This window comes from Corythoichthys intestinalis, chromosome 15 (assembly GCF_030265065.1).
Source record: "Corythoichthys intestinalis isolate RoL2023-P3 chromosome 15, ASM3026506v1, whole genome shotgun sequence".
Lineage (NCBI taxonomy): Eukaryota > Metazoa > Chordata > Actinopteri > Syngnathiformes > Syngnathidae > Corythoichthys > Corythoichthys intestinalis.
The window spans coordinates 26,671,211-26,694,430 of NC_080409.1; the positions used below are offsets into that span (position 1 = coordinate 26,671,211).

The 23,220-nt window shown below is 40.6% G+C and overlaps 1 protein-coding gene and 1 non-coding gene across 3 annotated transcripts; one reads left to right on the forward strand and one right to left on the reverse strand.

Moving 5' to 3' along the window:
- Positions 1 to 503: 503 nt before the first annotated feature.
- On the forward strand, positions 504 to 21,736 carry LOC130931293 (guanine nucleotide-binding protein G(I)/G(S)/G(O) subunit gamma-2). 2 transcript variants are annotated; one of them, XM_057859952.1, is made up of 6 exons: positions 504 to 634; positions 1,910 to 1,991; positions 2,058 to 2,131; positions 13,946 to 14,021; positions 15,453 to 15,548; positions 21,004 to 21,736. In XM_057859952.1, the coding sequence occupies exons 5-6, from the start codon at positions 15,462 to 15,464 to the stop codon at positions 21,130 to 21,132; spliced, it is 216 nt and encodes a 71-aa protein (XP_057715935.1). In that variant the 5' UTR covers positions 504 to 634; positions 1,910 to 1,991; positions 2,058 to 2,131; positions 13,946 to 14,021; positions 15,453 to 15,461; the 3' UTR covers positions 21,133 to 21,736. The 2 variants fall into 2 exon arrangements, with proteins under 2 accessions (XP_057715935.1, XP_057715934.1); XM_057859951.1 differs by lacking the exon at positions 2,058 to 2,131.
- A 1,400-nt stretch (positions 21,737 to 23,136) lies between these two features.
- trnal-cag (transfer RNA leucine (anticodon CAG)) lies at positions 23,137 to 23,219 on the reverse strand. The gene has a single exon. It is a non-coding gene; the product is annotated as a tRNA-Leu (tRNA).
- Between the last annotated feature and the right edge of the window lies 1 nt (position 23,220).

A 23,220-nucleotide genomic window follows, 5' to 3' on the forward strand; every position in this document is an offset into this window, starting at 1 on the left:
GAAAAAAAATCTGCGATGGACTGAAGGTGCGATATTTGAAGCGCAAATCAATGAGGGATCACTGTATTTTTGGGATGTGTTTTTTCCCCTTTACTTATTACATTGCCGATGCATTGGATTGGGACTCACTATCAGTAGATCCGGAATATCAGGTGACAAACTCGGACGGAAAAATATTTAATTGGGACACCCCACATATTCTTAACAAGGGCAATAAAGCAGCCCCCCAGCACAAAACCGAGCACCCACCATGTTCCACAATAGGTTCAGTGTATATATTTGTGACCACTCTGAGCTTTAAGACTAGGATCTGCCAAACTGCGTGTTGACAAGCCACAAATCTTATAGGATCTTATAGGTTGCCACTTGACTTTATTAAGTCCAGTGTGTGGGGATGATGTTGGCGTGTGGATAATGGCAGAGGGGGAGAGAGAACTGAAATGGGAGGAAGATGGGGGGGGGGGTATCTTCTTGCAGCCTGACTGGAGGGTGGAGACTGTGGGAGCGGCAGGCGAGGAGAGCGAGGGAGGCAGGGAGGATCTCAGCCAGGGAAGAGCAGGACAGCGTGGATGTAAGATCGACTCCACCAGACTGGATGTGTTTTGGCTCCACGTCGGGTAAACGCATAAGAAAGGTATGTCTTATTTTTTTCTTTTCTTTTTTTTTTCAAATTATCTATCATAAAATCATGGAATACCATAGTGTGTACTCTCGCATGATTCATTGTGATGCTGTTGGTAGGTTTATATCAGGAATTCCCCCCACTCCTTGCTAGTGGAATGAAAAATTCCCTCTGCCAGATGTAATTCAATGATGAAAAGAGGGTGGGTTTGGGGGTAAAGCTCGGATCGTTCTCGACTGTTTTCCTTCCTCGAGCGTCATGTCGTGGTCAGAGTAGAAAAGGGGTTGAAGGGGGAGGGTCCGCTTTTTTCATTAAGCATACCCAAGAAAACTGTACGCAGCACGAAGGCATTGTCGTGCTTACGATAAATCTCTTGTGCTCTTTGTGTAGCAAATCATGGCCTGTTCGGTATTTAGTGTCTCAAGGCCACCGGGGCGCCGGTGAGACAAAACACGATAGGTTAACAAGTGTTGCAAAATATCGGAGCGACAAATAAGACTTGGATGACGAGGGAATCGTCGAGGGGATCGATGATCCGTCTGGAGTAGTTGATGTGTGTGCGTGATCCGGGTTTAAAGAGAAAAGGCGAGTTTGTCTGGGGTTGTAAATGACTTCTGGGCTAATAAGCTCAGAAGGATGATTTTGAGATAAAGGATGTGACGTTTTTTCGGTACATTTTTGGTGCATTTCATACTCTTTAAAAATGATGACTTCTGTTTTTATAAGCTTGTTTGACAGGTGCAAGACAGGCAGGGTCACAATTCAAAGATTGTTCAGTAAATGAATTTCTTTGGAATTTCTATGGAACTGAGTCATAAAAATCCTCTTTCTCAAGGAACATCAAAACAAGACCAAAACACCCAGGTCTAGAGTTTAGGGTTTCAAGTGTTTTCAAGGAAAACCTTTAGACTACCAAAATTAAGTTCATGTCACCAAAAAGGTAAATGTTTTTAGTCAATCTCCACGTTATCTGAAACATGGAGTTGCCGTGAGGTAATTGTAGGTCTCAAGTTTACTAGCAAGCAATGGTGCTTACAAACGAATTCTAGAATCTGAAGACTTTAGTATTCCACGTCAAATTTAGACTTAGTTGAGGCTTGATGGAAACGAGACTACCATAAGATAGATTCGTTCCTCAGATTTAGGTTCAACACTCAACTGGAGTCCTTTAAGGACCTTTACACAAAAGTTCCAACGCACACGTCCATTTTCTGTTGAGCATTTCTTTAAAGTGACATCTTGTCCAGGTTTTATCCTTGTCACCTCAGAGATCTTTTACCTTTCCAGGACAAGATCTAAAACAGTCAACATATACAAATCTTGGATGTTTCTTCGAATCTCTGGGACTGTTTCAAGTGGTGTTGTCCAGGTAAGGTCCACATCCAAGTTATTTTGCTCATTCATATCAAGATCTAAAAGAGTCTTTCTACAACAGAGTGGCACCGCTTTTGAGTAAGAAACACACTTAAGTGGGAATCAACTGCTCCTCCCAATCAACCATTCTTTTAGGTGAATTACTTTTTATTACACAATGATTGAGAGGAAATTGCAAATATCTGAAAACTCTTTCAAGAGTGGAAATCTTGATCACTTGACCCTGTCATCACCATCTAAATGTTTGAAAAGGCAAAACACAGTTTAAGTGTCATCTGTCCCTCATACTACAGAAAAGTAGTTGATAGTAATCCTTCAACTTAAGTTTGCCAGTGAAAGGAACGAAGATTAAGATGACATCACAATCACGAGCCAGTTCATAACACGGCTTCATGTAACAAACTACTTTCCCGAACAGCAGTTAACTCTTTCCAGAAGTCAAGTCAACAATAACTATGGTCATCACAAAGAGTGATTTTGACCAGAAAAGAACATTTCAGCAAATCCATGACACGGAACGGAAAAGGAAATAGCAAAGCAGAAGGGTTACACGCAGGAATCAAGTTTTAGTGGTGCTGCCACACTGGACATGTGTACTACATCGACAAATTTAAAGTTTCATGCACTTCTGCGTCTCTATGTGCAAACAGATTTCCTTACACAAATCGGTCGTTTAAACACGGAATTATTCTTTACAACAAAAACGTTTGCATTTTTGCTTCAGACGGTTGGTGTGTAAATGTGGCCTGAATGATTGTTTAAGACTATTGTCATGACATCAACAACAAAAAAATCAAGCATTTGAGTTTTGTGGCCTCAGTTATCGAGATTAAGACCACAATTTTGCTTCAAGACTGAATGCAGTTAAAGCTTTTGTTATTTCATCTTCTTCCACTCTTGGCAAACAAGGGCTTGGAGTAGTAGAGTGGTACCTCTACTTTGTAAATTAATTGGTTCTGGAAGAATGTTTCTTAACTTAAAAATTCTGTCAAGATGTGGGGGCAAGGTGGACCCAAATGCAGGGAAAACAAAAGGCAAATGTGTCGGGGAACTTAAAAATGTTTTAATAATAGTGAACCAAAATACAATACAAAGTTCAAACAAAAGACCAGGGGATCAAGCAAACGATATCAAAACTTATTGGGAATATAGGCACATGAAGGCTTAGATAATGATAATGAATAAAAAATAATAATAATTATTATAGATAAGGAATCTACAATGACGCAACAAACACTGACAGTAGATAGGACACTTAAATACAGACAAGGGGCAACGAGACAATGACGCACAGGTGGGTGATACAAGAGGCAGCAGACCCCTCCTGCCATCCCTGAAGGCCGGTTGATGGGCGCGCGGGTGGCCCAGGGGACCACCCTGGGTCCCGGGGGGGGGGACGGTGGCTCCTTTGCTGGGCGGCGGGAGGAGGGGTGGGCTGCGCATGACCCTTCCACCCCCCCGCCCGCCCTCCCTCCCCGGGCTGGCTGGGTGGGGGCCGTGGCCCTGGGTTGGCGCCCGCGCGGTCTCTCCGCCCGTCTGCGTGGCTGTCGCGCGCCCGGTGGGGCTTGCGTGCTGCTGGATGTGGTAGGGCATGCTCGGGTTGGGGGTTCCGGTGCCGGGATTGGCGATGCGGCGGCGTAGGGTTGGTCGCCAACGGGCTTACACTCATAAGAGATTCACACGATTACTGGGTTCTAGATCACAGAACTGATTTGTGTACACTCTACCCCTTTCAATCACTTAGCTTATAGTCTTATAGACACCCACACCCCCATTCTCCTCTTTCACTGGCCAATTGGCCCCCACATGGTGTAAACCGGAAATACATCTCGCTGACGATAGCACCAGCATATTAGTAACTAGTTTAGATGTTCAATGTATTTCTTGCTGTTGTTTGTGTATGTGTTTCTTTTCTTTCTTCTCTTGTATTTCTTTTCTTCTGTCCCCCCATAATCCCTTCCTGTTCGCTGCTTTGTCATAATAAAAAGGTATTTTGAATGATCACAATGGGAGTATGTCAGACTCTCCATGTGAAACATTAAAACTGTTCAGAATCCGGGCACTTAGACTTCCATTCTCTGTGTCAAACAGCTGAACAGGACAGGTTTAAAAAAAAAAAAAAAAAAAAAAAAAGAGGCAGCAGATTTGTCAAGACACAAGGACTAAAGAATAAAACTTAATAAACTCATGTAAAGCTGTCGGAGCACAAGGGCGGAAAGAAGAGGACGGCGGAATACACACATACACATACAGTACAGTAGAGGTCACTCTTAGCCAATTGGATGCCAGGAATGCTAGGCAATAGCCAATAGCAGAACAGTTATAAGTATGCAACGTTCAGTAAACTCTGGCGAGTACCACCTATATTGTATTTTCACCTTTTGTATACTGAGATTTCTTTCGTAACAAGAGGCAATATGTTTCCGTTGAGGCGTGTCTAAACCTCAAAATTCTGTACGTAGAGACGTTTGTAAGTAGAGGTACCACTGTACTTGGTTTCCAGATCCGGGCTGAGGTTTTTGTTACGTGAATGGGTAACCCATCTCAATTTTCTATCAAGCAGTCTCCTTCCTGTCCTGAAGCCAAGTCCTTGAGAAATGACTACAGCAAGAAAAAAATCCCTGACCATACAGAGATTTTGTTTCTAGTATGCAGTTGTCAAAGAATCTCTCACCTAACTCGAATTGGTTTCTCCGCAGTTTCAAACCATCAAGTTTGTTAAAATGTTAAAGATCACTCTCAGGACTCCAGAGTCTCAGCAGAACCCCCACCCTGGCCCGCACTCTCAGCACAATCTAAACAAGGCCGGATGTTTGTCATATTGCTAACAGCCAGAAGTCTGACACTGTTATTCTTGGCTGGCTGACTGGTTCCAGAGGAGACTAATGTTTATCTCCACTGCAATTTCAGCCAAACAGTTTCAAACTTTACCTAAGCCCGGAAAACTGCACCTACATCTTTTCAGTGTTAGCTTTTCTACCTAGGAAATATAAAAGTACCCCTTAAATTGCATCTAGTGCTCAGTAGTTGCCGCTCTTATGCATTGTTTCTACCCCACTTACCGCTGTGCTGTTACGTAATGTGCGACTTCAAGGTTTTAACCATTTGGTGTGTGAGGCTAATTCTTTCTTATCAACATTTCACGCTGGTAGGATTGTTCATGATTGGCCACGCTGTTTGAATCCGACAGAGGAGACATAGCAGGATGCTGTCGTTTGATCTGCTAAACATAAGAGAGCACATTTGCGCTCCCTGGAGCAAAAGCCTTCTCCCTGCTGCCTCCTCAACTCCCAGGAGATGCATCATTTCCTGGGCCACTGCCTCCTACCAACACCCCTCCCCCACCGCACACCCCGCTCATCCTTGTGGGACGTCGACTGCCCTCCGAGACACACAAACACACACGCTACAGTGTGTAAGTTGGCAGAATGGGCAGAGCATGCTGGGGGTGTCGCAGATGTCCGGGCTAATGGAATGATGACGGGTGGCAGTGAGCCATCTGTGAGGCAGTGGGAGAAAGTGAAGAATCTTGTCTTGCTTTAGGTACTGTAAAGCACCTGTGCCATGTGGTAAAATCAAGGCCAAATTGGCTTGGACATTAAAATATCTTGGACAAAATGGCGCTAGTACACAAAACAACAGACACTCAACAACACAGAGAACTACAGCGAAGGTCAAAGCTAAGAAATGAAGTGTGACAGGATGACAAAAGTGATGATAAGATGATAATATCATCTCGCGTTGCATTGTAACGCAACACTGGCCGAGTGACTTATGAGATGTAATCCTGTACGAACCTCTGGCCTTGATCAAGGACGACACACCTAAATTGACTACATCAACTTCACACCCGATAATAGTGATCCCATATCATTAGTTTGGCCATGACTAGTGTAATCCGTCAAAGAGTGGTAAACGGTTAATGAAAAAAAAAAACAGAAGAAAGAACCATTCAAGCCTGTTTGTCTGTAAATGCCTAAACATGTCTGAGCATTGGTCATTTTCTGTTGCTTTTGGTATTTAGATATTTTAGTTACCTAAATTGCATTTTAGTTTGAGCCATTTCTGATTACGTTTCCGTTTCCACCAGTTCTCGTCTGTCCCTCCCCAGTGTCAACCAATCAGCGTCCTTTTGCCTCTCGCGTCTTCCCCAGTTGTTTTTCATTGCCCCCCATACGTTTGTGCATTTAGCTATTGGCCTTTTTTTAGATTGACGTCACGTCCTGCTCCATTCCCGTCTGTGCTCTTTGTATAAATTTTTGACTCCCTGTTTTGTTTGTTACTTATTTTATTTTTGAAATATGTTTCGGTCCTCTTATAAAATAAACATTCTGAAGTTTCACTTATCACTCTGCCTTGTCTCCATGCACATGGGTCCACTCTCCAAATGTGACATTTTTCTCAACTTTTGGGGCAGAAATGCTGTATTTTGTGCAACCAACTTCTACTGCTCTGTTAATCCTGTTCTACTGCTGATTACTTTAAGGGAATGACAATGATTATTCTAAATTACCTTCATGTGAAAGACTATTGCTCAGTATTTACCTTTCATTTAGGTGAGATTTAACTCTTTACCTGCCATTTTCTTTTATTGTTACCAAGATCAGCACCTCCAAATCCGAGACCATGGTCCACAGTCGAAAAAGGTTGTCGCGCCCTCTCAAGGTTGGGGATGAGATCCTGCCCCAAGTGGAGGGGTTCAAGTATCTTGGGGTCTTGTCCACGAGTGAGGGTAGGAGGGACCAGGAGATCAACAGGCGGATCGGTGCAGCATTTGCAGTAATGCGGACTCTGCACCGGTTCGTAGTGGTAACAACGAGCTGAGCCAAAAGGTGAAGCTCTCGATTTACCAGTCGATCTACGTTCCTACCCTCACCTATGGTCACGAGTCGTGGGTTGTGACCGAAAGCACAAGATCGCGGATACAAGCGGCCGAAATGAGTTTCCTCCGCAGGGTGTCCGGGCTCTCCCTTAGAGATACGGTGAGAAGCTCTGTCATCCGTTTGGGACTCGGTGTTGACCCTCTACTCTTCTGCGTTAAGAGGAGCCAGTTGAGGTGGCTCCGGTATCTGGTTCAGATGCATCCAGGGATGTCCCACCCGCGGGAGGCCACGGGAACAACCCAGGACATGCTGGAGAGACTATGTCTCTTGGCTGGCCTGGAAAATGGCTTGGTATCCCGTCAGAGGAGCTGGTTGAAGTGGCTAGGGAGAGGGAAGTCTGGGTTTCCCTGCTAAAGCTGCTTACCCACGACCCGACCCCGGATTAAGCGATAGATTATGGTTGGATGGTTGGTTGTTACCTTGTGGGATATAAACAGCAAAACCTTCTACATGTTAACCCTAACCTTAAACTACTTTGAGATGGAGTGAGAAGATTTTGGGAGGTGGGGTTCTCTCTGTAGACCAGGTGTGTCCAGGGGTGGACTGGTAATCTGTGGCTTCTGGAGGATCACAGAACGGCCGGTGCCCTGGACGGCCGGCGGCCGCCATTCATTATACATCACTGCTTTTATGAGAGGCGGGCTGCAGCCAGACTGTCTTGGTTTTTATCCCCCTATCCTCTGATCTACAGTTCGCATCCAATCCGACAGGTGGCAGCAATGCGCCTGGCTGTTAGAAGAACAAAGAAAGCACAGAGTTGCCTTCATTGGTTCCTTCAACTTCCTTGTGGAAGCAAAATAGCAACGAGCTTGAATGCACAATATGGATGGTGGTGGCAAAAAAAGAAAAGAGATGGGTGGCGCGGAGAAGGTTAGGGAGATTTTAAAAAATTAAAGAAACTGGAGAGCGAAGCATTAAAATGTCAAAAGTTGACAAATATTTTCACAAGCAGCAGTCTGGCTGCAACGGCCACGTCGGGTAACAACTGCCCAGCCCCCGGCGATGATGAGAGTGGGAGCAGCAGCCGCTCTGACGTGCAGCCGGTGCAGGGAGAGAGAAAAGAAGAGGGAGGGGGTAATGATAAACTGATGGAAGTTCCCCAGACAAGTGCAGAGCAAGTAAGTAGGGATGAAAAGGGTTACTTGCTCGGTATACTGGCAGTTGTTATCCTCCAGGTAGCTACATTTTAAATGAAATAAATGACAATTAAAGGGTTAGTGCCAGCTAGTCCATGTACCCGTTTGAAATCGTGTCAAGTTACAGTATGTTAGTCCTACTATCCCTCTCCTAAGAAAAAATATTTTAGCTGTAAAACAACGGATGCACACACACAAGCAATATTAATTCAGAAGAAATATAAAATATTAATGAAATGAATGGTTTTACTTTAAAGTTTAGGTAGCTAAATTGATATGATATTTATTTTTAATCATTTATATATCGTTTTGTTTTCAGCTTTGCAGTACTTTGAGCGCTCCAAGTCAGACAGTCACAGTCTAGACACATTTTTTTACTTACCACCCTCAGAAAACACCTGACTGTACAAAGAGTATTCATACGCAAAGATGGCACGGATAGAAAATGGCTAACATACTACGAAGAAAATCATAAACTATATTGTATATGAATAATAATGCAATGTGTAGTTCTTCGTAGCCACTTCATTTTTTTCTCTCAAAGTGCACGAAATTGATGCATTTTACAATAAAATGTAAAAATAAAAATTCTCCCAGGGGGGCATGCCCCCGGACCCCCCTAGAGGGTCTGTGTTTCCCATCGTACAGCGATTCTTGTGGGCTGGGCTGAGTCAAAGTCCAGGGCTGCTTTTTGGTCCCAGTCCGCCCCTGGGTGTGTCCAAACTATTCCACATAGGGCCGCAGTGGGTGCTGGATTTCACACGACACCGTTCATCAATCTGGTGTTTTACAAGTGTTATCAGTTGATTGCAGTCATGTGCTGCTTGTTTTAGCAGAAATGTCATTGTTTGAACTATCTGTGCTTGATTGGTAGGAACAAAAACCAGGACCCACTGCGGCCCTTGATGACGGGTTTAGACACCTCTGCTGTAGACCTATAGCTGTTTGATCATTCTTCCTCCAGGGGCAGGGACACATGTTTAATTACCATTATGTGAAGTCACACCCAGGGCTTCACAATGAGAAGACCCTTCCTGTCCTTGCCTGCTTAGTGGTCTTCATTTCTCTTGGATCCACTGGGGAAAAAATAGACAAGCTAATTAGCTTTCCACAGAGAGGAAGAGAAGAGGAGGGGCAGAGGAGTAGATATCAGAGTAACAGATTGTCGGTAACGATGGGGACCGCAATTACGTTTTCCTTCACGGGAAGACTCATGTTGAGCTGTGAGTGACGTCGACCACCGCAACACTTGCGACAAAACAGGGGTTCATTAACCCAGAGCGCATCCTGTAATAGTTGTTGGGATTTTCTTATAGGTCTTTTAAGGTTGAGCTACTGTGAGTTTATAGACAATGGTAACTCATCAGCAGTCCAAATGGATTGGATGTCTATCACCTTCAGTGACATTGGAACATTATCATTTGCTGCCAGCCCCTCCCAGTTCAAAAAGATTGGTCGTCAATTGCCGTCAATGCAGCCAATAATTTGATGGGTTTTTTTCAATATAAATGTTCTTCTTTTACTGACTACAATAACACGTAGGCTGTAAATACTATACACTTGGATTGGCATATGATTATATGCCAATCCAAGTTAGGGCTCTTTCGCTTCCTTTGATGGCGACCAGTGTTGTTAATAACGGCGTTACTAACGGCGTTATTTTTTTCAGTAGTGAGTAATCTAATTAATTACTTTTCTCATCTTGGCAACGCCGTTACCGTTACTGAGGATGGAAAGGCGTGCGTTACGATGCGTTGCTATACTGGTTGAATCACGCGATAAAAGTCTGAGGGAGACGGACTCACCGAGACGACAGAGCAGAGCAGGAGTGGGGAGGAGACAAAAAAGTTGTGACGCCGAGCAAACGCGATGCTAGGTGGCTCCAATAATACCTGACTGTAGCCAGTAGCCTACAACATGGGTGCCCAATCCCGGTCCTCGAGAGCCCCTATCCAGCTTGTTTTCCGTTTCTCCCTCCTTTAACACACCTGAATCAAATGATAGCTCATCAGCAAGCTCTGCAGCAGCCTGATAACGATCCCGAATAGTTGATTCAGGTGTGTTAGAGGAGGGAGACATGGAAAACAAGCTGGATAGGGGCTCTCGAGGACCGGGATTGGGCACCCCTGGCCTACAAACTACGCCCACATGATATGGTAGACATGGTAGATATCACATATACTATATAGAACTAGATGCGAAATGACAGACACAGGGGCGTCAGCAACATGTACAGTATAGGAACTAGATGCGTTAGCAAACAGCCGCCATCTTAAAGCAGTAGACTTCTTAGGAAGGCTCTGTTGTAGAGAACCTTCCTAGCGAACCTAAGTAACTTTTTATCTAAAATACTCCTAAATCAGCAAAATCTTGACTTGAATCAATCTTTAAATGATGAAAGTTTTAAAACTTCCACATGTCAAAAGTAGACAGAAGGGAACTAATGCAATAATGGGAGCAATTTTAACAACTTTTAACGGTTGATTCAGGGTAAAGGGTAAATCAGGGTCAAGAATTTGGGAAGAGCCAATTGTCCCAAAAACCTTGTACACTTTACATAGTGTGACCTAAGTTTTTTTTTGTTTTCTGTTTTTGTTTTTGTTTTTTGTTTTTTGAGAAAAAAAAAAAAACATGAAAATTATCACCAGTTACTTTGCCAAGTAACTAATTACTCTTACGTTCAGGTAACTGAGTTACTAACGCAATTACTTTGGGTAGTAATTTGTAACTATAATTAATTACTTTTTTAAAGTAAGATTAACAACACTGATGGTGACAGATCCATTTGAATTGGCAATAATATACACAGTGATGCCAATGTTGTGTTGCTTAGTAATGGCGCCAGACTTCCACTGGGACCTTTCCCAAGCTTTATTAGTAACACAGTACACAGCAACTATGGGACGTAGCTGTCGCCGGAACAATCGAAACCATGCACCGCACAATGCGTTTAGGGACAACATGGAAAATACACTGTTCAACAAATTTGCTCAGAACACATGAAACCTGATTCAATACAATATAAAGCAGGGGTATCCAAACTGGTCCTCAAGGGCCACTGTGGGTCCTGGTTTTGTTCCTACCAATCAAGCACAGACAGTTTAACCAATGAAGTTTCTTCTAAAACAAGCAGCACCTGACTGCAATCAACTGATTACAATTGTAAGACACCACATTGGTGAAAAAGTGTCGTCTTGTTTTGTTGGAATAAAATCCAGCGCCCACTGCTGCCTATGTGGAATAGTTTGGACACCCCTGATATAAAGGTTAGCTGAACACTATGTGTTGGCCACAAAGTGTTATCATGCTTCAGAAACACAACCTAAAACATGAAGAAACTTTTAGAATTGCAGCTTGGCACAGTCTAGCTAATAGAGCAAGGGTCGCCAGTTAATGGGAAATACAATAAAATGCGTGTTGGAAAGAAAATGGTTGTCATTTTCATGTTGAGCATGCAGAATGATACTTTTGAAATTAATTAATTCATCTTCTGTACGGCTTATCCTCACGTGGGTCCGGGGTTGCTGGAGCCTATCTCAGCTAACTATAATAGTCGAGGTACACTCTAGATCGGTTGCCAGCCCATCACAAGGCACAATTAGACAAACAACCATTCGTGCTAAAACACATACCTAGGGACAATTTCGCAGCATTCAAAAACCCTACTATCCATGTTTTTTTGGATTTAGGAGGAAACAGGAGTACTAGGCGAAAACCCAAACAGGCACAGGGAGAGTACTCAAACTCCCCACAGAAAAGCCGGAGCCCAGGATTGAACCCTTGACCTCAGAACTGTGAGGTGAACATGCTAACTACTCACCAACTACTTTAAATAAAATAAATAAGTACCGTATTTTTCGGACTATGAGTCGCATTTTTTTTCAGTCTAGCTGGGGGTGCGACTTATACTCTGGAGTGACTCATGTGTGAAATTATTAGCACATTATTATATCATTTCAAATGTTATTTTGGTGTTTTGGGGTGAAACCGATGGTTTGGTAAACTTGTTAGCATGTTCTTTATGCTATAGTTATCTGAATAATTCTAAATAGCTATGTTATGTTAACATACTAGCCACGTTCGCATTGATTGTGCATCATGTAACATTATCATACTGTACACCTATTCAGCATGTTGTTCTCTAGTGTATTTTTATTTTAAATTGCCTTTCAAGATAACATATCTGTTCTATATATTGGATTTTATCAAGTAGATTTCCCCCCAAAATGACTTATACTCCGGTATGACTTATATGTTTTTTTTCCCTCTTCATTGCACATTTTTGGGCTGGTGCAACTTAAACTCAGGTGCGATTTATAGTCCGAAAAATATGGTAATTTACCTAGATTATCTAAATTAACTAAATTACTTTTTAAATGATTTTTCAGTAATCCATAATCAATTTGCTATCTAATAATACCTGCGGCACACTCAAAATACATCGTTAATATATCTTTATAAAAATATACACTACAAATAATAATTTCTATACATTTTACTTTGTTTTGTGAGCACAAAGCTTCAGTTATTATTTTGTTTACTTATAACTCATTGGCTTTCATTGCCGAATATGAACCAAGGGAAGTTTTTTTATGCAGTGCACACAACGGATCTCCGTGCACCCCCCAAACCAGTTCACAGCATTAATGTAACCACTCTGCATGGAACCTCGCCACACAACTCAATTCGTCCCCATCATGAGGGCACGAACCTGCACTGCACAGTGCGTCCAGCATGGCAGAAGAGTGCGCTAACTGCTAGGCCAAAAGTCCAAGCTAGCTGCCAGCGCACTCTGCTGAAGGCATCGGGAGGGAGATTTCCTATGCGATGAAAATAACGGACCTGCGTGCACCACTTACAGATAGTCTGCTGTAAACTATGTGAAGAACTTCACGCAGATTCGTATTACTTGGTAGATAAACAAATCAATCAACCTTGTCATTGTTGGAACTGGCTTTAATATTATTCATAATTTAACTTAATGGTTGCCTCTGATGGCGATAGACGATTAATCATTTTAGACTGGTGTGGCTGTGCAGCAAAGCAAAGAATCTTACAGTCTTTCAGCTCATTTGGTAGATAAACAGATCAAAAACATTCTTACTGTTGGAACCTCTTTATTGTTATTTGTTATAAGTTATCTTAGTCAGTTAACGAGAAGAAAAAAAAACATTCAAAATCATTTTGTTTGTTTTCGGTGACCATAACGTTTTATAAGCAATTTATTCAGAAAGAAAATCCAAATGATTCACATGGTTTTTTCCCTCCTCCCACTGCACCACTGCAACGTCAGAGCCGTTTACGGTGTGGTTTTCCACATGGGTGCTCCCTGAGGAGTTAACTTGAACACAAACAGTCACGTGTTGGCGCTCGCGTGCCCTCCGGCATTTGTCTCCCATCAATTTGTATGTTTGCTGTGTCAACATTGGTCAAGATCTGCAGAAAGATATGAAATTCCCACCCATTCTCCCAGCGAGCTTGACTTGCTCAGTGAGGACCTTTATTTTGCTGTTATGCGCTTCTAGCGAACATTTTTTTTTTTTTTTTTTTTTTGCAAACGGATGCTTTTGTGCCACGCCGCATCAATGCCAGATTTACGACAGGCGGAATTCCCTTCCTCTGCAGATCTACTCATGCAGAGTAATTGGTCCATTTGTCAGAAACGGCAGACAGTGAGGGTCATGTGACCGCGAACAATGATGCGCCAAGGCCAAGGGAAAGCAGGATGAGCCACTTAAACCAGTGGTGGGCAACCTAAAGTGTGTGTGCCACACACAGGGAAAAAAAGTTCAAATTCGCAAACCTTTGTAAACTCTGACCGCAGAAACATTCACTTCAACGTTCAAGAATCCCTAAAGTCACATTTTTGCAGATCATAGTGCTGTATGATTTCCAATTGTTTCTGAATGTTTTACTTCTCTTGAATACAGAGTGGCGCGAGCTCAGCACACTGACTTGAGCTGCAGACACTGACTGAGGTGGGGAGCGGCGGCGTGAGCAGACCAGGTAAACGCCAGTTTCTCTTTGGGAGCAAATTGCCACAATTGGCTATTCAGCACCAATTGATTCCTCTCGTGAGCTTTTATCGTCAGTGTCGTCTCAGAGAATTTCACTTTCAGGGCTAATAAAGTCCTCGTTTTGTGCCGACAGCCCAGAAACCTGAAAACACTGGCCCGTTTTGAAAGACTCCCCCGAGCTGTGAAAGAATGACCTCGATACAAAAGATGACTTTGACTCGTCAATTGCGTTCAGGAAGTAAACCTCGTACCCATTTGCACTCGGGAGTTGCAAAAGTGTGAGCGCCGTTCGAAATGATCCATTAACGGGAATTACAGTCAAAATGAAGTTGACATCACTGGCCGTCTATGGCACTGAAAAAACAGTATTCGCTGCCAAGGATTGGACGTCTACTGCCGTCAATGGAAGCCTATGAGTTAATGTATTATTTCAAATACAGGGGTTACGAATGAGTTCCATTCCTACGCTTGCGACATAACCCAAATTTCAGCATAAGTCGGAATTAACCCTATATGTACCCCTTAAAAAACCCTAAATCTCAAAATAACTGTCCAAAAACATGTATTATACATCATTAATAAAGTAAAGTAAAAAAGAAGATACTGTACTTACCATCAATGCTGAGAGGTGGCTGGAGAAGACGAAGAAGAAAATTACGGAGCTCAAACACCCACTCTAAAATACTACACGACTAGAGACAAAATGGCGGACTCCGGCAAGTCGAAATCATGTAAGTGAGGTACTTTCTAACACAGGGATCATCTGTATGTACTGTATGCATGTTCTTCTTTTACTACCACAACACATACTCCTAAATACAATACATATTAGCTCTCACTTGTGGCGCTTGACGTCTAAATCATTTTGACTGTCTAAATCATTTTGACTGGGAGGGGCTGGCAGTGAATGATCATGATTCGTGCCATTGACGGTGATAAACGTCTAATCTATTTAGAGATGGAGGGCTGACATTGAAAACTTTTTAATGATTAAATAATGTTAATTTATAGCCTAGAGGACAATGTAACAGTAAACAATGTGATTTCCTGTATATCTGCACCGACAAGTCGACTACGTGCAAAAATAATCAAATTAGTCCTGTAATGATAATGTAAGCATGAGTGCATAGCGAGTTTTGAACCTGCTGTACATCAACGTGTGTCAAGTTCACGACATGACAACTTTCAATGCAATGGTCTATTTGAAAGGGAGCTGTGGACAAGACACCCCCCCCCCCACACACACACACACACCTTCCTAACCCCCATCCCACCTCCCTCCTCCAGCTGCCTAGCAACTGAGGCCATAAATAAAACGGTCGCATGTGTGTGATCATTGCGCGCATGTGGGCGCGCAGCACGCCACGTGTGACAGTCCGGTTATGTGACCACGTTCTGCCCCCACCCCGTCTCCCCGCAGACCGTGCCAATGGCGAGCAATAACACGGCCAGCATCGCGCAAGCCAGGAAGCTGGTGGAGCAGCTCAAGATGGAGGCCAACATCGACAGGATAAAGGTGAGTCAGCGTGTATAATTCTTTTTTAATTATCATTAATAGAAAAAAAAAATCATAATGACCTGGCGTTTACATGAAGACAACACGATTAACATTTGACAACAACTGTGGTCTACATGAGCCAAAATGTGATGTCCACCTATGTGGATCCCAGGCCTGAATTATGTATATATATCATTTTTTAAACATTTTTTTTATATGACTATATACATCCAAAAATCAGTACAACGGTATTAAAACAACATTACGATTAGTACGTATAAAACCAGAAATTTACTCTAGGACACTAAAGACACTAAGATTTTTATTTTTTTTTTAAACAATAGACGTCCATTTCATTTAACCTGGGAGAATTAGCGTTGTTAATGGTACCCAATGACTTAAATTAGAGTCCTACAAAGGGTTAACGGATGCACAAATTTTCAGATATTTTAGGAGGAAATGCCATCATTTTGTGAATAGTGCAGGTCTTAATGAACAACTCCGATTTTTTTGTCATATCTGTTTTTTTGGCGTGCCTGTTCGGACTGCCTTTGTCCATTGAGCCCGTTCAAGTATTACACATGCGCATTAATTCAGTCTGTCACGCGCTGAGCAAATTGACCCGCATGGGCAAAAACATCAAACCAAATGATTACACATGCTGGCTGTAAGGCATTCCAGGGTGATCGTGTTTTGATTTCCAAAAAGATGACACAAATAACAGACATTAATAATCCCTGTTAAGTCTTATATTCAAAGTTAACATGGATTGATAGAACGCATGCACGTACTGTGCGTGCATGGTACACACACATAAGCCTTACGTGTGTGCGTCAGTTTGCCAGGTTGCCATGACTCAGCCATGTAAGCAATACTGAAATATTGCTTATTTGAAAGAAAACCGAGCAATATCAGGCTTATCCTTTTCTGTAATTTTTTTATGTGGTCAACCCCGCCTCAAGCGTAATAGCCGAGTTTGAGCTAGGCGCTAACGTTAATGCACAGCTACGTCGCTGCCTGCTTGCCTGCTGCTCTCGCTCTTTGCTGATGTCAGTCATTGGCTGATACTGACATAAACGTCCGAACCATTTTGATACACAAATGTGAGGGTTATTTTTAGAGCTGTGACAGAGAATTTGGCACCGAAAACCCTAAATAATAGCTAAAATTGTATTTTCGGTTAAAAGGCCGAAAGTTTACCACTGAAAAGTGTGAAGAACCTTAGTCCTCTTGTGATGACGTAATCAAAACACGGCGAGCTGACACTACTGGCTCACAGACAACATGTTGCGGTTTGGAAGTATTTTGAAGTATCAAAGAAATATATCAATTATTAAATGAAGGAAAATGAAATAAATTGCTTAATCGCTGCTACACACTCGTTCTGAAGTTGCTTTCCATTGATATCGCCTGTCACATGAAGTACAGTGCATTTGAGCCAGTGCGTAAGTAGTTTGGAATTTATTTGTATACTGTTCGCTTGATAAAAGTAGTATTTAAATGAATACATGTGCATTTGTTGTGGTTTAGTAAGATATGTTTGTAGCTTAACCACTTCCTCTTTTTGGCGCATAAGGAAAAATTGCTTCGGCAACAACCTCGAACACCTAGCCCCGAGAAAAAGGCAAAGTGTCATATGTCACCACAAAAAAAAAATGTTTTGTTTTTTATTAGACCGCCCCTTGTACTGTGCGTAAACTGCAGCATTTGGGATATGTAAAAAGGTTGTCCACCCAATTGCTGCCTGAGTGGTCCACTGTCCGACAAAGCCAAGGCAGCCCTGCCCGGCAAACACTCAAGATGCTAATTGGAGCAATCCAACCCTGTGGATTTGCGAGTGTGAATGGGAATGACTAATGACCACCTCAATGCTCATAAAAGATATGCTGATTCGGGTCAGATGACCCTTTTCTGGTTACAAAAGGAATTCGTATCAACTGATCCACTCTTAGTAGTTCCAGTTAATAAAAGAAAGAAAAAACATTGCAGATGTATTAGGCGATTACATATTTATTTATATATTTAAATAAATAGCAACCTATTTCAAACAAACAAGGGTCAACAAAACACTTTAATTTTCTTATTCTTTCCTTTCGAGGCATGATTGCTGCTGCAAGAGGTAAATATAAAATAAATCAACAATATGGATAAGCCTGCTTGGTGACATTACAACAGCCAGGGTCTCTGCAGGTTTGAACAAGTCAAATTTAAGACTTTTAAGACCCTAATGAAAACAGTTGAAGACCTATTTCACATCGATACTGGCAAAAAAACAAACAAACAAAAAAGTACAGAAGACTTGGAAGAAAATGACCGCACTGCACAGGTAGTTCCGCTTTGTAGTTACATTATAGCGTCCTCAAAAATCAAAACATCTAAAAGCAAGACAGAAGTTCATGAAAGTTCTAAATTAAAATAACGTCAATAGAGGTTTAAGACCTTTTAAAATCGTATTTAAAACCTTTTGTGAGATTTTAGGAGAATTTTAGACATTTTAAGGCCTTAAATACTAATTCTAGGATGTAAGACTTTTTGTTTTAGACTTTTTAAGACCCTGCTGACACCCTGACAGGGCACACACACTACACAGCTAATTTTATGTTTGGCATTTAGCAAATAAATTATCCTTATAGCTTGCTTTAAACCTGCATTATTGTTATAACAGTGTATCTGTGTGCCAAACGAGGGCGCCTACAGTTTTCTTGGAGCTTATTCACACACACTCAGTTTCACTACCTCCAGGTGAGTTTTAAATATCATTGTGTGCGTTTATTATGTTTCTGATTAGTTTTTGATAAGCAGCAACATTCTCTCGAAGTAGCAGTTCTAGTACTATACATGCAAACACATTACTAAATATTGATAAACAAACATACTTAAGCAACTGAGGTTTAGGGGGGCACACACATACACAGTATGTGTTACCTCTGCATAGGGGCTGCAGGCAGGGGCGCGGAGAGGGCGTGGATGGATGCTATTGTACTGCTCTGCTCCTGCTGCGAGTAATGTTCCGCCTTGGTGTCCACGCTGCGCATTCATGTTGTCAAACGATGGGCAGGTTGGCACACAGAAGGGGATGTGTGTTAGCGTTTGGAGGACAGAGGGCGCTCTCACGGTGATAATGGCTGCCGCGCTTGGGGGGGCACATGCATTACTAACATAATAATGATAATGACTTAATAACCTTTATCAGGGCACTTGCTCGATTAAGAGGGCAAGGGCCAGTGCTTCAGCACCACCTGGCGTCTATTTGTGCATCCAAGTGCCTGTCTGCCAGTCGCTGTTTAATCCGGCTGGGAGCAACTTCGCCCGGCTTCGTTGCTTCTAGAACTCGGCCCACTTGCCTGACTCTCGATCAATTCCCCTTTTTGCACAATTTGCTTATTTTAAACTGTAGGACATATTGTAATAGCCTTGTAAAGAGTTTTACAAGTTTCGGTGAAAAATAAATAAATAGAAATATGCATGTGTATTTTTTGGCCTGTCGTTTTTTTGGCCAAATGTCTCTAATATTCGGTGTTCGGTTTCAGCCATGAATTTTGCATTTGGTACATCCCTAGTTATTTTTAGGGTTGTCTGGCACAGATGATCATTTCCATTCATTTCAATCCAAATAGAATCGGCTCCAGCGCCCTACGACACTGACAAGATGAGTTGTGAAAATGGATGGATTATTTCTATATTTAAAATTATTATTATGATTAATCTAGGTAGAATTGATATTGCATGATTGAAACCTCTGGGAGGCGGATGTTATGCATTTGGTTTCGTATGTCTGTTTGTATGTATGTTTGTGTTCGAGATAACTCAAGAATGAATAAAGGGTATATTATCAAATTTACATGATTTATTTTTAAATCAATCAATTAACAATTATATATGCTCATCTTTATTTTATGATTGTATCATTATTGCTCTTTTACTGTTATTCATTTAACATGAGAATATTAAATAATAGGGATATATTATTTATTACTGTGATTGGCTGGCAACCAGTTCAGGGTGTACCTCACCTCCTGTACATAGTTGGCTGGGATAGGCCCCAGCACCCTCATAACACTCGTGAAGATTCGGTACAAAAGATGAATGAATTACTGTAATGAATATTAATTAAAAAAAAAAAAAAATGTTAATTGTGTGTTTGTGAAGCACGTTAGGGTCCTGATGGTTTAGGGCTATACAAATAAATTTGACTTGACTTAACCCCTTAACCTTTATTGTGCAGTCATTGGCATTCAATCCATTTTGACTGGGAGAGGCTAGCAGTGACCACTTCTTAACCCAATGTTAATAATGTGGCATACGTGACCCAAAATGTGATGTCCACATATGTGGACGCCAGATCTTTGTGGGGTTACTTTTTTGTTTGTTTGTTTAATTTAACAAAATAGTCACTTGTCCTATGAATGGTTAATAATTGAATTCAATGTAAATTTTGTTTGACATTTACTTAATATCACTGCACATACCCTGCAAATAATACACATATATACAGTGTTGTTAATAACAGCGTTTAGAGTATAACGGCGTGACTAACGGTATTATTTTTTTTTCAGTAGTGAGTAATCTAATTAATTACCTTCCTCATCTCGGCAACGCCGTTACCGTTACTGAGGATGTAAAGGCATGTGTTACTATGCGTTACTACGTTGGTTGAATGACGCGAGAAAAGTCTGAGAGACACGGACTCAATGAGACGAAAAGCAGAACAGGAGTAGGAAGGGAGTTGTGACGCCATTGCAAACGCGATGCAAGTGGCTCCAATAATACCTGACTGCAGCCGATAGCCAACAGACTACCCCCACATGATGCTACGGTAGATATCACATGTGTATAGAACTAGATGCGAAATGACAGCATTAGCACATGTATAGAGGACTAGCGCAAAATGATGATGACTTTCCGGCGTTAGTAAACAGCCAACATCTTAAAGCAGTAGAATTCTCAGGAAGGCTCTGATGTAGAGAACCTTCTTGCGAACCTAAGAAACTTTTAGTCTAAAATACTCCTAAATCGGCAAAATCTTGACTTGAATCTATCTTTAAATGTTGAAACAGTTTTAAAACTTTCACATGTCGAAAGTAGACAGAAGGGAACTAATGCAATCAATAACTGGAGCAATTTCAACAACTTTAACGGTTGATTCACAACATTAAATGACTTCCAAAAATAGCAAATTGCTTGTTTGTTTGTTTGTTTGTCTGTTTGTTTGTTTGTTGGTTGGTTGGTTTGTTTGTTTGTTTTTGAATGGAAAAAAAACCCAAAAAACATGAAAGGTAATACCATTTACTTTACCAAGTAACTAATTACTCTTACATTCAGGTAACTGAGTTAATAACTCAATTACTTTTTGGGAGAAGTAATTTGTAACTGTAATTAATTACTTAACAACCCTGCATATATACAGTAATACCTGGCAGTACATCGTCATACGTTTTGGTTTTAGTCTCGACATCTTCTTGTGCATTTTCAGGTGTCAAAAGCAGCAGCGGACCTGATGTCTTACTGTGAAGCGCACGCCAAAGAGGACCCGCTGTTGTCGCCGGTTCCCGCTTCGGAGAACCCCTTCCGAGAGAAGAAGTTCTTTTGCGCAATCTTGTAAAAAAAAAAAATAATAATAATTGAAAAAAAAAAATCATGAACAAAGGCGAAGCTTTTGAAGTTCAGAACGCGGATGTTGGTGGAAAAAAATGTTGAAACCTTCGAATCCCATCCATGGATGGGGATGGTCGAAGGCGTTGGCGGTGGCTTTTTTCGGGGTGAAGCATGTTAAGGTCGGAGTTTTCATGCTGATGACTGATAACTCTTCAGGCTGTGAGGTGTACAGAACTAGTTAAGTTTTTGTGGTTTTTGTTTAGAAGTGTGAGTGCTCTCAAGTTGCACACAGTAGGACTGCAAAGTAAACTCCTCTGCTGACAGCTCAAACCATGATTTAAGTGGTCTTTCTATAACTTTTTTTTCTTTATTTTTTTCTCAAACACCTGTAAAGTTAGCGACAGCCTTTCAATGGGATGTTTTCTGGAAACACTAGGTGTGATTTTCTTCTCGACATTCAGTGGTGAGTAAATTCATGGGAAAAATATTCTAGGGATTCTGTTTGATGACAATGTGATTGAGTTCGTCTACTGTCCCCAAAGCAAACCTTCTTTCTACTCTTTGTACAAAAACAAAATGATACGCGAGTAAAAAATGTGATGTGCTGTAAAGTCTAAGTGTCTCTTCCTTTTTTGAATGCATGAACAAAGAAAATTACTAAAATTAAAAAATGAAAAATTACAAATAAGAAAAAGAGCGAAAGATAAGAAAAGAAGAAAAAAAGTTTTCAGAAAGTACTAGAACAGTGAAATTAAATGAAAACAGCTGAAATTATAATGAATACTGAATGTGAAAAATACAAAATACATGTTATTACTCAATTTGAAAAAATACAAAAATAGTAAAATTTTCAAAATAAAAATATTAAACAAAAGTACAAGTATCAAATAGAAAAATAAAATCATGTTTAAACTGAAAAAAAAAAACTATTTTTTAAATGACAGAGATAAAATAAATTTTAATCTCAGTCCAAATATAGCATATTAAGTACTAAATATTTCAAAAATCATAAAATAATAAAATTACCAAATCTAAAAAAAAGATTTTAAAAGATCGCACGTAATAATTATTGAAAAACAGAAAAACAGTGATTTAATTTACACTTAAAATATCGTAAACAAACAATTTTTTAAAAAAAGATTTTTTTAATTACAAATTACATCGGAAGGAAGAAATATGTAGATAAATCATTATTGAAATTCAATGTTAAATAACTAAATAAAATCCATTTAAAAATATAAAACAAACATATATAAATGTTACAAAAAAATCAGCAATAAAGCTTGCTTTGGAAAGTGCTGTGGTCTTCATGAATATACAAGAACATTTTTTGATCATTTAATAAAAGCAAAGCTGAACGCAAGTACATTTTCAAAATTTCAAATACAACATGAATATAACTAATCACTAAACATAAAGAACTAAAATAAATGGAAAAATAAATGGAGTATACATATATTTTTCTAAAAATGAATTAAACGTTTTTATTTTTTCTATTTATTAATTTATTTATTTGTTTATTTATTTATTTATTTGATCCCTTAAAAAGGTCTCTGAAAGTAACACAAACAATACCACAATACTGAACTAAATAACAGCATTGAATTGAAATATTTTTGGAAAAACATAGGTCTATGCCTTTATTGCTGCAAACTAAATCATGTAAAATACCAGCACGAGTAACGTTCATTCGAATAAACTAAAAACAAGCCCTCAAACATCATTTTGAAGCTTGATTGTGCCACAGAACCCGCAACATATTAACTTAATAGGCACTCATTTTGGTGATTCGTGCTGAATGCTCTGTATTTGTAATTTTATATAAACTGTACTAATGAAAAATTGAGATCATAGTGCTAGTGTTATATACTTTAATAGCGTTTTTCATTGATGTATTTGAACATGCACATAACGGTACAGTGGGTTATTGTAGTATTATGAATCGTACAAGTATAGAAATCTCATCCAAATAGTTCGATTCTTAAAAAGAAAGAGAACAAAAAAGAATTTTTGTCAGAAGTGGGATTCGAACCCACGCCTCCAGGGGAGACTGCGACCTGAACGCAGCGCCTTAGACCGCTCGGCCATCCTGACT

Coding starts and splice junctions, on each gene's coding strand:
- LOC130931293 (XM_057859952.1), top strand. CDS start 15,462: ATGGCGAGCAATAACACGGCCAGCATCGCGCAAGCCAGGAAGCTGGTG. Junction 15,549..21,003: donor CCAACATCGACAGGATAAAG/GTGAGTCAGCGT, acceptor GTGCATTTTCAG/GTGTCAAAAGCAGCAGCGGA.